This window comes from Symphodus melops, assembly GCF_947650265.1.
Source record: "Symphodus melops genome assembly, chromosome: 2".
Taxonomy (NCBI): Eukaryota; Metazoa; Chordata; class Actinopteri; order Labriformes; family Labridae; genus Symphodus; species Symphodus melops.
The window spans coordinates 6,945,718-6,963,322 of NC_136692.1; the positions used below are offsets into that span (position 1 = coordinate 6,945,718).

Sequence of the window (17,605 nt, forward strand, 5' to 3'; positions counted from 1 at the left end):
CAGGAAATTAACTTAACTCTTTCATCAGCCTGCAGGTATAATACATCCAGCTGCTCTAAAGTACAATATATCTCTCCTTAAACCATTTGGGAATCTCAGACTGGCTGCTGTTTCGTTGGAGTACATTTCACTTTGCTGTATAATGTATTACAAAAAAAAGCAAACTAAGTTTGACCTGGCGTTCTGCTAAGATGAATGTACTCTTTCATTTAAGGGGTTTTGAACAGTTAGGGTTTTGATTTGCTGCTATGAAAGGTTTCAAAAGTCGGTGTCAGCAAATATACTCTGCTGAATTATCCTCGAACAATACACTAAATCCCCATTTGCCAGTCACACTGCTCAGTAGCTGACTCTGCTTTGTGAACAGTTTGAAGAGCGGAAGAAGTGGAAATGAAAAATCCTCATGTAGAATTTGAACGGGTGTTTTTTGCTGTAAAGAAAATAGACAAAGGGAGGTCCTTTAGTTCATTGTACTGAGGTTATCACCTGGTTAAGCAAGCTTTGAATTGGATATGCTTTGGCTATGTCCATTTTCCTAAGCCTCCTAAAACTATGGCATTATTCTCACTTGCCTATGTGTCAGTTTCTTTTTTTGTTTGTTACCTTAACATTGGGATTCCCTCCTAATCAATAAGCAGAGTAGTTGATACTCCACTACTGGCAACACAAAGGCTACTAACACTGCAAAACTCGTCAAGGGAACTAACAAAACCAGTCACGTCTGCGAGCCTCTTGGAGGACGTCTTCAGCCAGTGCCAGTTACCTTGAAAACCTCTCAGCCTTTGTCAACCGAGCATTTGCCACTCTTTCTACTCTGCCTATTCCCAACTCCCAGTGATAATTGCAACCTGACACGCTGTGTGGAATAACAATCGAGTACAGCAAAGGGATGTTCTCAGTTCCCCTTGATGTTCTTTTCTTCTTTGGATCCTTCTTTGTTGAGATCCACGGTGTATTGATCTCCATTGTCTCTCTTTGCCTTCGTTAAAGGCTCTGATTTTGGATGGAGATGTCAACACAAAAAAAAGCAATTTAGCAACAAAGCTCGAGAACGAGGACTAACCTTTGTTTTTGCCTTAAATGAAATGTAAAGGAAACTGAGACTTTATGACTCAACTTTTTTTTTTCTTTCAGGCATACATTTTCAACCCAATGAAAATGGCTCTATCAACCACTTTCGGGTTCCAACCCACCAGTTGAGATCCAATGCTCTTAAGAAAGGAAAAGAAAGGACGCTTACAAGAAAAGAGAGAAACTAAATATGATAAAATGAGGCAATAAGATAGTTGTTGCCATTGAAAACAAGAAGTTTTCCATTGTTTTTGGACCTTTTTAACATTAAAATGTTTAAAAAATGTTATATATAATGTTGTATATAGGTTACATTTAGGGTGATATCAATCTAAACTATGGCTTATCCATTTAGACGTGTTAAGTCTTAAAAGGGACGTGCACTAAGCTGGACTGTGCAGGCTTTACATCAGAAAGTTAAACATAACAAAGCAAACTGTATTTCTTGGTAAAATGAGCAAAACAAAACATTAGGCTGTCAGGGTGTTTATTTAGAGTCAGATGAAAGGTGAATAAAGAGTCTGTTTGTAGTACATAGAGAATAGATCTAATACACCTCTCATCTACGTTCTCCTTCATTTCACATCTGTCCAAGTCTAATGTTGTTTTAGAAGCAGGCCGTGAGAAACAAAGTCAAAGAGACAAAATGAAAGGCTTTTCTGTGTTAAGAAAAACATCAATTAATCCACTGCTCAGTGACGTATCGATTACTGCAATAGCAGCTTTTTGAATATATGCTTTCATCCGCTAATGTTTGCATCCCGGGCTTTTAGACAACGTATTAATCAAAATCTGTTTTTGCACATTGATCTACTCCTGCTCGACCAATCTTCAATAAAAGCTAGAGGGAATTAATGGAATGAAATGTCAGTAAATACTCAAACGATGTATTTCTTATTGCCTATAAATACAAACAAGTCAAGTCGTTGGGATGTATCACAGGATGTGACTTAACTTGTAATAGTAAAAGAACACATCGGAATCTTTATACAAATAATGCTATACTTTTCTGAGGTCACTTTTTAGTTTGGCTCACTTTTTCCTTGACATCTTGCTTTTTTATTTTATTTTTTTCAAACAAAAAAACAACAGGAATTGTTTTTCTTCATGGTTTTCCATTTCAGAACATTTTTACTCTGATTGTTCTTCCTGAAGACTCTCCCAAATAACTTTTCCTTCCTGTGATTTATTTATTTGTTTAAGCCCCAAACTCTCCCTCTCTCGCTGCCTTCCCCTTTTCCCTTTCTAATTTATTTTTATGATACACAACCTTGTATTTACTCCTCTCTCCTGCAGGCTGTAGATGAAAAGTAGGTTAGGCTAGCACTCTCTCACTTTGCATGTTCATACGCATGATTTGACAGTCTGCCCCAGGATTAGACCAGCTGAGAGGAGAGACCAAACACTGCACCTTTGCTCCGTATTATTTCCACAACACATGTACAGCTCGGCCTGTATTTCACAGAGCTCTTCCCCCACAGACTACTTGATGAATGTTTTGTTTATTCACAGCTTAGTTGACACTGAGATGCAACTTTGGTCGGGCTGCGCGCTCAAGCATTAAAAGCACTTCTTTAATTGGTTTTGTTGAGCCGACGTTGGTAAGAGTGAAGTCAAACTGCTGTTAGTTGAATATTCTCCTGTTAATAGATGTTAGGGATATAATTAAAAACGTGTCGAAAATTGGGAGGCACATGTCGTTGTTTGGATGTAGAAATAGTTGTCTCCTTTTTCTGATACATACGTTTTTCTTGCTCCCAAATTTAAATAAATGGAAATAAGTTGATCTCATGAAATGGCATTGTTTAAGTCTACAGAAAAAAACAAAAACAAAAAACCCAGATCTATTAACTTAAGTCTTAAACACACAAACGCAATCACAACACACACACACTTCAGAGTTGGGAATTAGCACCCGCCCAAATATGGGTTTATTTGCAGTGACGGGTAAATTTTCTCAACTCACCAGTAGCAATGGCTTGTAAATAAAAGTTTCCTTCCAGAGTGATTTTAAAAACACGTGCTTTTAAAAGAACCACATTGATGACCTCGTTTCTCCAGGTTCGGTTACAGGTAAATCAGCTCGATGAGTTCTCCTTTGAGGACGAGGCTGCGGTGGAAACTCTTAGCAGCCTCAAAACAATCAACTAAACTATGTTAAGGAGCGAGACAGAGAGCATGTCAGTCTTTAAATGGTGGATTACTTATATGGCGGAATACTGTCGGCCTTGATTTGATATTAAACGTCATTACATGACGCTGCAGACGCACGCTTGCACTCCTCCTCTCACAGCAGCTCCTTCCACAGCTTTTTTTGTGTGTGCATTTCCACTGTATCGACCATATCCATCAGCAGTTTGTAAAATAATCCTTTAAAATGCTACCCACGCTGTGAAGTGTTTTATTAGATAGTCCAATCTCACTCGGGGGGGGGGGGGGGGTCCTAAACGAAAGGTTAGGAAAAAGCATCTGGAGCAAAGCAGCTGTATGAAAATAGTTCAAACAAAGGCATGAGGAGCTTTGGTCAATCAACATATTCTCTCATGTCTGTGTCATTCATGTGTGGACACATCTACCTTATTCACCTTTCACTAACTCTCATGTCTTGTGCCTCTTGAGTGTTGCTCTTAGATATTTACCTGAGTTTTTCACTCTTTTTTTTACACAAATCAGGGCTTCACATCAGAGCTGCTGCCTTCTTGCAGAACGCACTGAATGACGCCGGCTGCTTTTACCATTAAAGCTGGAAGTGCAGAGATAACAACCTCGTGCTGTTTTGGAGTATAAAAAGAAACATGCATTCTACGAACGCATTTTGTGCCACTAACAAAGAACACAAGATGAACCAACGTTATACAGTGGAGGGGAGGGGGGGGGCACATCCCTGTGGGTTCACACTGTACTTAAGCCGTCCGAGATAAAGAGAGAGACATGAATTACCAGAACTAGAAGAGCTGTACCAAACATTATGGCCAGCCTTTTTTTCCCCTCTCTCTCCTCTGGTTGTTAGCTCAGACGGCGCCGCATCTTCCAAACGCACAGGGAGAGGGTGTTTAATGCCGAGAGTCTTTTTAGGTAGAACATCACTTTGAGTTTATTCTCTTCAATTCGAGCGACCCCGTGTTTCACCTTCTCAATGCACTCCTGGTGTTACCTGACTTCATGGTAGATGTTTGTTTTGCACTTCAATACATCCAACCGACTGTAAACAAACTTTAGTCAAAATTGTTGTTGCCAACTTCTGAAAACAGACAGAGATGTGTTTATGCTCCTGAAACGAATGCTACTCATTTTCGAACTTGTATGTACCTGTGAAATATTTTAAATAGTTATATATATTTGAAATAGTTTGTTTTTATTCTTATACCTTCTACAGATGCAAGTGAACATTTCTAATCAAAGACAAAACAAACACAATCCCAGGGTTATATTTATCCATACGTGTATTTTTTTTACGTTTCATTTCAAAGTCATGCTCGTCCCTGAACACATTTTCAGAACATAACGAGATGAGTTCATTCATATTTCACTGTTCTGCTCTTAAGATAGGATGTCGCGTGATTGGTCAAAGAATAAAACGATCAACAATATTGTCCCCAGGAAGCTGTACTGCAGAGGGATGCTCTTCAGAAGGCCTCAGGGCAGACTTTCTGACCTGGAGACAACGCAGTGGTAAAAAAATCTGACCGGATTAAAAAACTTTGATTAAAAGGAGCTGCACTGGAAGCAGTGCAACTGAGGGCGAGAGAGGCTATGATACTAAGAGAAACTGACAGTGTTTGGAGCAGTAGAGAAGGCCTTGCTGTTCCTGACGGCCAACCACTGCTTCGCTCGTATATGTGGTACATCCTTGTACTTTGTTTGCTCACACGGGAGACTCTCATTAACCACAAACCAGACCACATCACACGTGTAAATACATAAACCAAAGATCCCTTTTTTTCTTGAAATAACCAACCCATGAGATCATGGTCCTTCTCTAAGACTAACATTTCCTTTATATTTGGAATGCAGTTTATTCCAGGACACGGACTGTGGACCTCATTAGGTCGTGCTTCAGCCCAGACGCTTTTGTGTTTATCTCCTGACCTTCCTTATTTTCTTTGTTTGCCCTCCAGAACAAGATCATCCTGGACCCGCTAACATTCAGTGAGGCTCGTTTCCGTCCCTCTCTGGAGGAACGCTTGGAGAGCATCATCAGCGGAGCTGCACTGATGGCCGACTCCTCGTGCACACGCGACGACCGCCGTGAACGCATCGTGGCTGAGTGCAACGCAGTTCGACAGGCCCTTCAAGACTTGTTGAGCGAGTACATGAACAATGTGAGTTTTTCTCTTGTGATTTATACTTACCTTCTAAATGCAACTATGCATATTTATTTAATGGTAGGGGAAACACTGATGTGAGTGTGGATGGTTGTTATCTCTATTATGTCAGCCCTGTGATTGACTAACACACTCCAGGATGTGCCCCGACTCTCACCCAATCACAGCTGGGCGCGGCTTCAGCTCCCTGTGACCCCGAACCATAGATGGATGCATACTTGTCGGTTCATCTCAGCATAATTCCACCAATATTATTTGCTTGTCTGGTTGGGGGTTTGGGACTTTTTCTTAATGGGAACTGCAAACACACTGCAGCAGTTTGAAATCAGCTTTAAGATAGGTTGAGATCAATCTTGTTTTTTTTGGGACTAAATGATTGTCGCTTATTGACTGACAACAACAAATTGAGGCGAACAAAAGAAATGCTACCAACAAAATTGGTTAAAAAAAAAAGAAAGTGGTTTGCGGCGCAGAATAAAAAAGCACTCAAGCCTTTTTTCTGTGCGGAGGAGACCCGTCTGGACTCTTTCCTCTTCATTCTGAGAGCCATTTTGATCATACGTTTGACTGTGATTGGCACAGCTGTTTAAAGGTTATGAGACTGGCCGAGACAATGATTAATCATCACATGCATCCAATTTATATTCTCTTGGCACAGACCCTTCTGTGCACAATGCACTGTGAGTTGTGTGAGCTGTGTCTGAATGAGTGAAAAAAGAAAAGAAAAGAAAAAGCCTTGATGCTCTCGGACTGGCCGTCATTGAACGTACACACACAACTCAGGTCTTTGTACTTGACTGTGTGATTATGTCATTGAATATTTGGAAACATTCAATGTCAAATCTTCAAGTATCTGGCCTGCTTATATCATCTTGTCACGACGTGTGTTTTAAGTGTTCCTCCTTTAGTCCACAAAGACGTGCACTGTTTTAACCCCAAGATGAAAAAACAAACAAACAAACCTGATCTTACCTTGCATTTTAACCTGTCCTGATCAGACCGAATCCTTCAATAATGGGACTGGCTAACATACTGTACATGCACACTATTCAGCAGTTTTACATGGACACAGACAGTCTAAGTGCTTCTAAACTTTGTACCCAGACAATAAAGATGTGATCAGTGAATTAAGACAAATCTTATTTAAATAACCCTGTACAATCTTATAAAGTTGTCCTGTAGCCATACATGTGAGGCAGCTACAGGAACTTCTGAGTAAATGACATGCATGATGAGACCAAAAAAAAAAAAAAACCCTTTCCATTGTTCTTTCATATGCGAAGACAGAAAGAAGTGAGACCGTCCTCTATTATCTTTACTGAAGTACTTTGCACTCAAGATGATAACATCGTCGTCATTGTGTATAAGAGGGGGCTTCGAAAGCTTTCTCGCTCTATAATGTCGTTCGACAAAATCCAGTTGTCGTGGTTACAAAACAACACGAACACCTAAAATGATTGTAATTATATAAACACATATTTTTTAAGTCTGGACGTTATCTAAACTTTGACATCTTATTTCCCCTCGTGCTCCGTTTTACCTGTAATGGGTTTTGTAAAGTTACCAGTGAGATACGATCAACATGGCAGCCTCTCAGGTGCCTTAAACAGAGCCATACATCACTAAGAAGGCAGAGCCTATAACTTCCACAGTGGGCCAGAGTCTGAGCTCTCAGATAACCCCCCTCTGCTCTCGCTGAGTTATCGCTGTGTTGAATATGACCCATGTATTCTACCCATGTGTTCAAACCGGGGCCTCAGATGGACAGTACGTTGGATGTTGTAACTTAGAGGTGGTAGTCGTCTGTGGAAGAAGAAAAATAAAACCGCACTGTATGTTGGTTAAGGGATGAACATACATTACATATGTTTTCTAGTCGTATTTTCAGGTTGATAGAATAACTTTGTGTACGATTATATGCGGAGGATTAAAAGAAAAGTCAAGTTTGAGTCCATCATCTTAACTGCCACTGTCTCAAGGAGGGAAGCCAAGTGTCTTTCGAGGGCTTGTATTTCTCCTTGAAAGCAGGACTACTTTTAGTCCTCTTTAGTTTTTACGAGTGACAAAGCAGCAGCTCCCTGAGAGGCTTTTTTTGGGGGGAGGTAGGATGGGGAAATACTATTAGAAACAACCTTTGATAAGCTTCGATATTTAACCTGTAATTTTACATCCGTTCATTGACCAAAATGTCTCTTTATAATAATCCACTGGGCTTTGTGCGTGCGACCTGCTGACACTGCGCTTAGGGTCAATCCTGAATGTATTAAGTGTCATTCTGTGGTCATCGAGCAGTTGGCAAGCCCTCTGTCTATTGATCTCCATAGTATCATTCCTCCTGCTGGCAACGAGCCCTCTGCAATACTCTATAATCATCAACTTCATAATGTGTACTTGTTGTGGCGTCGGTGCTCACCAAAGGAGATGGGAAACAATGGGAGGGCTGTTAGATAAGGGCACGTTTTAGATTGGAGATCCTCTTTAGTTTTTAATAGCCGATAAACAGCGAGAGAGCGAAGAGGAGCGTTCTGCGTGCATGTTGTTACCCGTAAACGAAAGCTGTGCTAAGAGCGCGTTTCTATTACTTTACTGCTGCGTTACACACAGCAGTCAGACACAAGGTTTTGCAGTTATTCTCATGATCAGAATGATGAACTGTGATGGAAATTAGCCGGCATACGTGGGGCGCGCAACTTAACCAACAGGCTACAATACAGGTGCTACAATATATTCTTCTCCATGAAATCGTGTCGTTGAATTCGTGCCACTTTTGAATAATGATCCAAAATATTTGGATTTTACCTTTTATTCATAATTAGATGCCGAACAGGCCACAAAGTAGGAGACATATTTGTTTTTTAGGATGGTTGGGATCAGACTTTCACATCTGTGCAGACGTTGAATGTAGCAGGAAGAGGCTGCTGCAGCCCAATGCTGTAAAATTCCATTCTGGCTGTTTCATTCAGAAAACGGTTTAGCCATCACTTTGTCAGAACATGTCATGAAATCCACAGAGATCTTCTTTTAACTTTTCTCGGGGAGAAAATAGCATCAGGTGCATTCTTTAGGAACACTCTTTATGCCCTTTCCCCCTCTTAAGGCATGGCAGCTCTTTGCTAAAGTAATCGCGCCTTGGTTCATTAGGCCCATGAGTTGTGTTTTAGAGGCTACAGCTGGGAGATTGCTGACAGCCCCTGGCTGTCCACGCAGAGAACGGAGAGTAAATCACAGAGACACATAAAGAACAAAATGCTTCCACCCCTCAGCTCAGCATACGCCATGACGCCAAATCAACAAGCAAGACACAATGAGAAGGATACTCTTGCCCAGTCTGTTTACAAAGTGTGTTTTTAATGACTCATCATGAAGATTGGTTACACAAATGTATGTGGCGCTGCTCTGTCCAAAGTAAAGGCAACAGTGCTGAATAAAAGAAGAGCAAATATTTGACAAACTTCAAAAGCTGCTTTGAGTGACTTTACTTAAGATTTACTCCAAGGACTGCAGTGTTCGATAAGTTTACTTTCTGTCATTGCATTGCTTCACTTTGCTTTTCCACGAGGGAAACACAAATCTAAAGTTCCGGAAGTGACTTGTGGTCAAATGTAAATCATGTTCCTTTATGCACCACTTTGACCTTTGCTGTGATTTGGCTTCTCTAAATGTTTACTGCATTCCTAGAAAACATGAAAGACAGATTCAAATGGCAAACTGAAGGGATCAGGCACAGTGGGATGTGTGAGTCATCTCATTACCTTCGTGCAGCATAAAAATAAATAAATAATAAAAAAAAACAGTTTCAAAAACATTGTATGTAGTTTAAGACCACGACCCTCAGTAAAAGAAAAAAAAAAAAATCAAAAAGTTAAATGCACAAGTTTGAAATATTGGTCGTGACTGATCCATCCAGAGACAAAAGGTTTTCAGCCGCCACTCTGACAAAGTCGTTCCTGATTGTACAGTAACTCCTATTGTTCAAAGTTAGTCAACAAATGTAAACATCCGCTCGCCTTTATGTTTCCTCCTCCCCCTTCATTTAGTCACATACACACACTCCACCCTCCCTCTTTAAACACACACATTTTTTATAGGAAGCCTGAACCACAGCACAAGGTTAATCAATGTGGTAGCTGGCAATAAATTAGGTTCAAGTGACAGGAGAATGTCCATACCTGTCTGAGACGCTGGTGATCTGTGATTGGTGACAGCAGGCCTGGCTCCCTGGCTGGTGCTGAATCATCAGGAGCAGCTGATTTAGTTACGGCAGCTCCGACAGGGCCAATCTATCAATTGATCCGGAGAGTAATGCATTACCAGCTTGGGTCAAGGGAGTCTGGGCAGAATATAGCCATAGCCAGAATCCCACGGCAGGTGAGAGGGGGTCAACTGGACAGGACTGCGAGCATCAGACAGCAGGATTTAGGGAGTGTGATAGCAAGCGCACTAATCTCTGTGTTTGCTGGATGTGGCACATAAAACTAAACAGGGCTTGTGAGGTAGGATGATCATTAGAGGGGAGACTGATGACCTTTCTGCCTGCACAGCTCCTCTGGGAGTGGCCATGTAGAACCCTCAATCAACAATTTGAGTGACTGATCACACACTGTCCGATTTGTCATCATATCTGCACATTTTATTTTTGAAAGGCAAGACATAAACAATACTAATGAATAAGAGTAAACCCATTTCTACTTTTAAGGCAAAAGTAGAAATGAGAGTGTTGGGACAAAAAAAATAAACGTGTGCCAAAGTGAAGGCAGACAAAGCTGCTGAACAATGCGCATTGACAGGTGCAGGGAAGGGAAGGTGTGGGCAGTGATCAATAGTGAGTCCCTGGGCTAAAGGCCCATTATAAACTTAAAAAGAAGTGCTGTTTGGATGGTCTGCGAGCAGTGAGAGCCCCTCTCCAAAAGTAAAATACGAGACCACTGGGGACACCCACTTATTTATTTATCTTTTCTCGACTTTACAAAACAATCTCCCCCCCTTCATTGCAATAGGCACGCTCATTGCGAAACGAGGATTCCATGGCTACCGTCTGTAGTTTTACTCCGTTTTTTGCACATTTTAATTGGCATCTTGATTCAAAACAGGAGGAAGATCGATGCCAAAAGACAACAGCTCACTCAGCCAACAAATGCCTTTATATGTGCGTTTGTCTAACTCACTCTCAGTGAATGGAACATGGGAGAAATATAAAAAAAAAGAAGCCTAAACAAAAAGCTACTGCAGAGGCAAGAGATTGATTTTTTTTAAAAATGGCAATAAAGCATTGGGTTTTTTTTACTCTCAACATAAAAACCTATCTCCTGTGGTTCACAAAGTTTTGCTTCAAGTTGGAATAAACCCATGTTGTATGAGCACTCTGTGGCCTAGTAGCAATCTGACGCTCCTCTTCCTACGTATCTGAGACCCTCTTGTGGAATATAAAACACATCAGTCTGGCAACATAAGCCACACAGAGCCTGCAGAAGCCCACACTGTCTCTCCTTATTGTCTATAGACCTTCTCGCAAGAATGTGTGTAGAACAAAACCTGTCTCTGCCAAGACACCTCCAAAAATAACACACGACACGCCTGCTTCTGTTTTGAGTATCATTTTTGTGTTTTCCGCAACGTGTCCGTCGCATCACTGCAGTCTTAGTCTGAAGAATGAAGCTGAACAAAACAGACCTGATCAATACTCCCACCATCCCCTTGCTCTTCTGATGTGCTCTACTGTCTATCAACCTAAGCTGGCTGAAGGGCACCGCTGTAACAGATGCAAGGAGACAGGACTCACCAAGACAGGCCTTTCTGAGTCTAATTGGGTATGTGTGGGGGCATCAAAAATGATGGCACTGATAGGGACTGTCAACAAAGACACGGTACTGGGTCGCAGTTTGCGGGTTGCATCTTGTGTCTTTGTCAAGTACAGCAACATTTTGTCAATCAAAGAATAAAGTATAAATACGTCGCCTGGGGTAACAATAAGTGCGTTGCAGTAGCATGAGGCTAAGACTACTAGCATCATTCACACATTCACACATATATGGTAGAAAAAAGAACGGCCGATTTAGCAATAGTATCAACATACTACATGTCAACAGCCTCAGAGTGAACACTGCAGGGAACTGGGCCAGCGTTCCATCTGTTTGTTTTTTTTGTTTTTTTTCCCCTCTCCCTTAGCCAACCTTGGCTGGCTCATTAAATGGACCTTCTGCCCCATTTTTTTCATAGTGTCTTAAATCTAGACTATGTAGCCCATTTCTCTGATAGGACCCTTGCTGGCCCTGAAAAAAAAACAAAACAAAAGGAACACTACATTGCATCCCAAAGGTCTGTCCATTTGCAAGCATGCAACAAAAATAATGAATGGGATTCGAACTCAGAAAGCCTGCTTGGTCGGTATCATCTGTACATGGAGCTCATGCACAAACCACTCGGCTCCTGACACCTCAATCGGTCACACGTATTTAAAGTGCACATGTGAAGTAATAGGTATCTCTGACAGCTTGAGTTTGAGCTCAATTATCACATTTTATTTAAAAAGTTTATTTGTACAAATTGCACAGCAGCTTTACGGCTATAAACAGCACACAGTAAACCAATAGATTTGTGTGCAATCAGGGCCACACAGAGCTCTAATGTTTGCATGGCATTATTTGTGTGTGGCATCTACTTTAGTGCCCTGTGTGTCTACCTCCCACTTCACTTGTCTTTTCTTTTTCTTCTCTTTTCTCTTTCCATCTTATTACTCCCTCTCTCCCTCTCCTCTCTCTCTCTCTCTCTCTCTCTCTCTCTCTCTCTCTCTCTCTCTCTCTCTCTCTCTCTCTCTCTCTCTCTCTCTCACTCTTTCTCCCACTATTTCTCTTCTTTCTTTTTTCAAGGAGCATGTTGGCTGGAGGAGTGCTGTTTAAATGCAAATATCATTGAGTGAAATTCCCATCAGTAATTTGTATGTTCTCCTTCATTTGAAATCCTTGGCCGTACACTCTGGAGTCTTCTATATTATTCTAAACAAAGCACATGCAACCTTGCGGATTGTGCCACATGATAGTGATTTGGAACCTGTTTTAGTTGAGATAATCAAAGTCTTCCTTTAATGATAAGTGCTATACATTTGAAGTACCTCCTCTTTCGTTATAGGTATTACAGTACCTTTTTTTTTTTTTTTTCCTTTTATACTTTTTTCCTCTCTATTGTCCTTACATCCCGGTTCCTCCAGACTCAGTACTTACACCCTGTTAAATGTCCCCGGTCCAGCAATAAATCATTGGTTCCCCGCAGCGTCCCATGCCCTCCCTCCCATCTGTCAACACCTAATGCGCCACACGACAAGCTGCAATCCACTGTGCACCAACACACCACACTCACTTAGCTTTCTCAGCCGTTGAAGGCTGGCTCAAAGACGTAGGCCCCGGAGGGGGATTGACCAGAAGGCCCAGGTAAAAACTGTAAGTCTATTTCAGACCCTCTGGAGAATCAGAGCACTCCTTTATTCCCATCACTGCAGTCTGGGAGCAATTGGGAGACAGCTGAAGGAACTGACCCACATTGAATGTTCTCTACCGAGACTGCAAGGCCACCTGTGTGGATGGACCAAAGCTCAAAGAGACTCCCTGCTGTGAAACACTCACCAAACAACCCGCGAGGTTTCGGAAATATCTACTTTTTCCCCTCATTCTGTTTGTTTGCTGCGCACGTCTCGTCATGTACATGGACATCCGCGTGTATGTGGAATTGCTGTTTCTTGTCCGTGCCTTTTCCATCATCCAAAAATCATGACGAATACTAAACCATCAACTCACACTTTCCACTCTGGTGAATCAACCCCTCTCTGACACCGTTTCAACAGAACAGTTAAAGATAAAGCGTCACCGTTGACAACTATTGACTGTCTTTTTTGTGAAATTGCAATGCATTTTATCTACCAAAGACAAATAATTGGGCCCAGGCCATGAGCAGCCTCTGTAAAATCCTGTACAAAGTCAAATCAAGTTTAATTCCAGTTCACTGAGTTTAATAATTCAATGATATTCTATCCACATTGCTGTCATACAATCATATTTTTAGTTTTTATGTCTAGGTTTTTCCTATTTTTTAATGTTTTTGTCTGATGATTTAGGATTATTAATTCAACTCTTGGAAAAAAAAAAAAAATGTATTTGCTGGCAAAGCAAGCCAAAGAGAGTTGGTTTGTCTAGACACAACAAGACAATTCAAAGCTATTTACACGAGGCATAAACATTTCATGGAAGTTCAGCATGTGTCTCTTAAGGGTTTTTAAGATGCTGACTCAGTAGTGCTTTGCAGTTCCTGCTGTTTTTTTGGCCATGCATTGATCTTGCAAACCTCCCACTCCATAAGATCCCACATGTCCCCGTGTAGCAGAGCTTCAGAGACGGTGCTGGCCTTTTGAATAAGCTTGCATTAAGTTAAAAAGTTAGTCTCATACTTCCTAAAGTCTCTAAAGATTTTTGTTTTTGATTGAATTTTACTATTGAAAAAATATATATAGAATTTTCCAAATGCTATGGAGTGATAAACAAATTAGGAATAAAGCGTAAGCACACTGTCCCCTGTGTAAGGCATATTATTGCCTTACTCTCTGCACAAAACTATTGTTGTTCACTGTGTTATTTTTTTAGGCTAATATTATGGTTTAAACTAAAGTAAGCAGTGAGAGTGAAGTCCTTCATTCACTGCCTCCTTCTAACAGGGATTCAGCTTCGGTCTGATGGCTTGACTTTTAAAGACCCCTCTGAAAATAATGGTCTTCAGTGACACAAGGGTACAAAATACAACCGAAAGAAATATGATGTTTTTTCCACTTTTATATCTTTATTGCTTTCTAGAAAAATGAAAGGAACAACACTTTCTGGACATTAATCTTTTTCTTTGCATTTACATTTCAAGGTAAGTTGCCAGCAGTTGCACACATTATGTATGGTACTTTGAGTCCACTATATAGTATCATTTCCCCTATTTAACATTTGGGCGTGACTTCAAATGGCTTTACGCGCCAAAGAAAGAATGGCACTTTTGCTTTTTATGCTTTTTCCTCTCTTTGAATTAACCTCGTTAAAGTGCCTTTGCTCTTAATCATTTAGTCATTCCCTGGCACAGACCTGACATCGAAGCCAATGAAGCTGATTTATCTGCATTGCGTATTCCCCTCATATGTCGTATTTTCATCAGGATATGAGCTTAATGGATGAATTATGAGCAAAACATGAGCGCAGCATGTTATACCCATGGAGCGCTCCATCTTGCTATGCCACTGTGGCTGAATTTCTTGTTTTTTTCCTGATGAATCAAAAGAAAAAAAGAAACACAGTGTTAACACAGTGACCAAACTGTGATTAGGCTCTGCTCCCTTTTTAATAGCTCCACAATTAAAGCCTTCCCGCAGATGACCAATGGAAGGCTTTTAAGGTCAAGCAATCACAAAAACTGATCACATTTCATGAGCGCCATCTTAACAGCAGCAGACGTAATTACAGCTCTGATCGATAGCACTGCGAATACAGTTGCCGATTGTTGGTGGAGATAAGTGTTTTCCTAAGTAGTTATTGCAAGGTGGACCGACCACGAAGCTTCGTGGTCTGGGGTCACACAGAAAAGCAAAGATAACGGTCACTTTCACACAACTTGTTTTTCTTTCTTTTCTTTTTTTACAGCAAATGATCATATAGAAGAAGGACATCCAATACAATATGGAATAATACCACATGCAGGACTCAGGGGAAATTAAACATGGATTGATACTCTATATACCACAGACTGGATTTCCTGTGGCTTTAGATGGTGTTATTTATTTAAGTCCAGTTTTCCTTTCACTAAACTGACCCCTCTAGCACATGAGAAGTCTGTACCGATTTTCAGAGGGAAGGAATGTAAATTAAAGGTAGAGTTGACAGTCTTGGTCATGTATGACTTGAAGTGTTATTCATAAAGCGATGCCACATTCGCAGTGCTGCCCTGCCTTAAAGAGGCAAAAACAGTAGTATGCATCTAATGTATTATGAGCTATGTTTAAAATTAAACTATTTAGTATGCTTACATTTAAGAATAGTCTGAGTTAACTTTTCCTCTAAATCGTAATCTAATTGATGTTACCAGAGATGAGTCTTAGAGTTTTCAGTGAAGAATTCAGTGGTTCTTATGTCATTGACACCTATGGGCTTAAACAAAGAGTCACATCAAAACCACTTGGCCAACTTGACAAGCTATTGAAAGTTGTTTGTCGTAACAGTATGGCCCTTGGGTCGACCGTTTTTGAAGCAAGGAGACCCTTTGCCTGAGTGAAGAGGAAGGGTTGGTCCCTTGGTGAGCCTTCAGGCCGAGCAGTATTGATCTCTGGCCATTTGGACTGGAAAATGGGATACTTGAGCTGCACTTAATGTTTGTTTTAAAGGAGAAACACCAAGCTTAATTATCTGTTTGTGATTTGAATGATCAAAATTAGAAGAATGAAGTGCTTTTTTTTTGGGCACAAAAATATGATTTTAAGAAAATAGCGTAATGTTATGCAATCAAAAATGGGTGGCACAGTCTGCCCCCCCTTCCCTTTTGTGGGAAGTACAAAAATACATGAGGTTATTTTTTGATAGATTATCTACACTTCAACTCCCTTACCATCTGTAATGGATATCTTTGTGCCCTCAAGAGTCAGAGCAATTGAACATGGCATGACTTTTGCCAGATTTCTCAAAATCTTGCCAAGAAGAAATCCCAAAACAACGATAATCAAGACTGGCAAGAAAAAAGCTCATTGGCCTTGAGGTCATCTGCACTTAATTATGAAGTCTGATATTGTCTAGCTTCCATCAGTAATTGTTTGGACTCTTACACTGTGTTACATCGCTTTACATCCCCTGCAGTTGAATACAAGATTACGTTGACACCTCTTTTGTGACTCTGATAACGACAAGCCCCACAGATCCAGCTTTCGTTTTGTCTGTTTGCTAACCAATCGTGAAAGCGATAGCTTTGACATCAGTGAGAAGAAGCCTGCCTGCCACACTCTCCACTCCAATCATGCTTCCCCTCTGTGGCTGCAGAAGAAACACAATCCTCTGTAGGCGTTAGCGAGCAGCCATCGCATGAATGTCTGATCGCCCTTATGTCACCATCTCCGATTGAGGTGATCGGATAAATGAGACTTTAATTGGGTTTTCAGGCTAAGTAATATTAGGAGATGAGATAGAATTATCCAGGAACATATTAATGTAATAAAAAGCTCTCAGATCTGGCAGCTCTATTGCATTAGAAAGTTGCCAGCCTGTCTTCGCGTCTTCCCTCCTCCCGCTGATGCCAATCCCCCTCAAGGGCTTGCTGCTTTGAGGAGCGCTAACTTGATTGACATTGATAGCTGGATCAAACTATAGAATCAACCCTAATGTCATTAAGTGAGCAGACATGGAAGCAAAGACCTGGGCCTTAAGTGTATTAGCCGCTACATATGTTAAGGTTATGGCTGCAGGGGGCTAAAGGCAGTGGGAAATCAAGCATGCAAGCCACAATTTGCAGACGGAGTTCCCCCGTGTATGTGACCTGTGTGCCTTTGGATGTGTGTTGTTTTTATGTGCAAATACGTACATGTGTATAAATGTGGGTACATGGAGAACGAATCCTGTTAGAAGTTTCATTGGCTTTTACATAAATCGGGCATTATTGTCCTGTTGCAGAACAGACTTTTCCCCCTTTGCGTACATAAGCTGAGACGTGCACATGTTGATCCATCTGTCGAGAGGTGTTTCTGAGGAAACGGGATGAGTACAGAGTATGCTCGTCACGCAGTGACAGGATCTGATTTGTGAATAACCATCATTGTAAACAACAAGGATTAATACCTCAGGCAACCTTGACTGCACTTTGAGTCATCCGGTACACTTTTGAACTTTCTTAGAAGTTACAAAATATGCATGTAAATATGCTAAATGTTTTCTACTGTTCGCATACCTTAATGTGTTATTTTGATCTAACAAGTATTCAAAAATTGTATTCTCCACTCCGTCGCAGCCGACCTCTTATGACACCACATTTTGCACACCAATATTCTCTCGCAAACGCTGGCCTTGTTGATAAAACCAAATTTGAAAATATCAGCCAGGAGACACATTTTTCTTTTTTACTCTCTGTCACGCTAAGTTGTCTGACAAAGCTAAATTGTATAAATGAGAACACGTTATGTGCCCATGTTGATTTGCAGCAATTTTCAAAAGAAA

The 17,605-nt window shown here is 40.9% G+C and overlaps 1 protein-coding gene across 2 annotated transcripts in view; it reads left to right on the forward strand.

Moving 5' to 3' along the window:
• The window catches only part of ctnna2 (catenin (cadherin-associated protein), alpha 2), a 280,279-nt gene that overhangs the window by 59,909 nt on the left and 202,765 nt on the right, over positions 1–17,605 (forward strand). For both annotated transcript variants that reach the window (XM_079338023.1, XM_079338024.1), the window contains one exon: positions 5,190–5,393. In XM_079338023.1, coding sequence (XP_079194149.1) covers positions 5,190–5,393 — 204 coding nt within the window. The remainder of the gene's footprint in view (positions 1–5,189; positions 5,394–17,605) is intronic.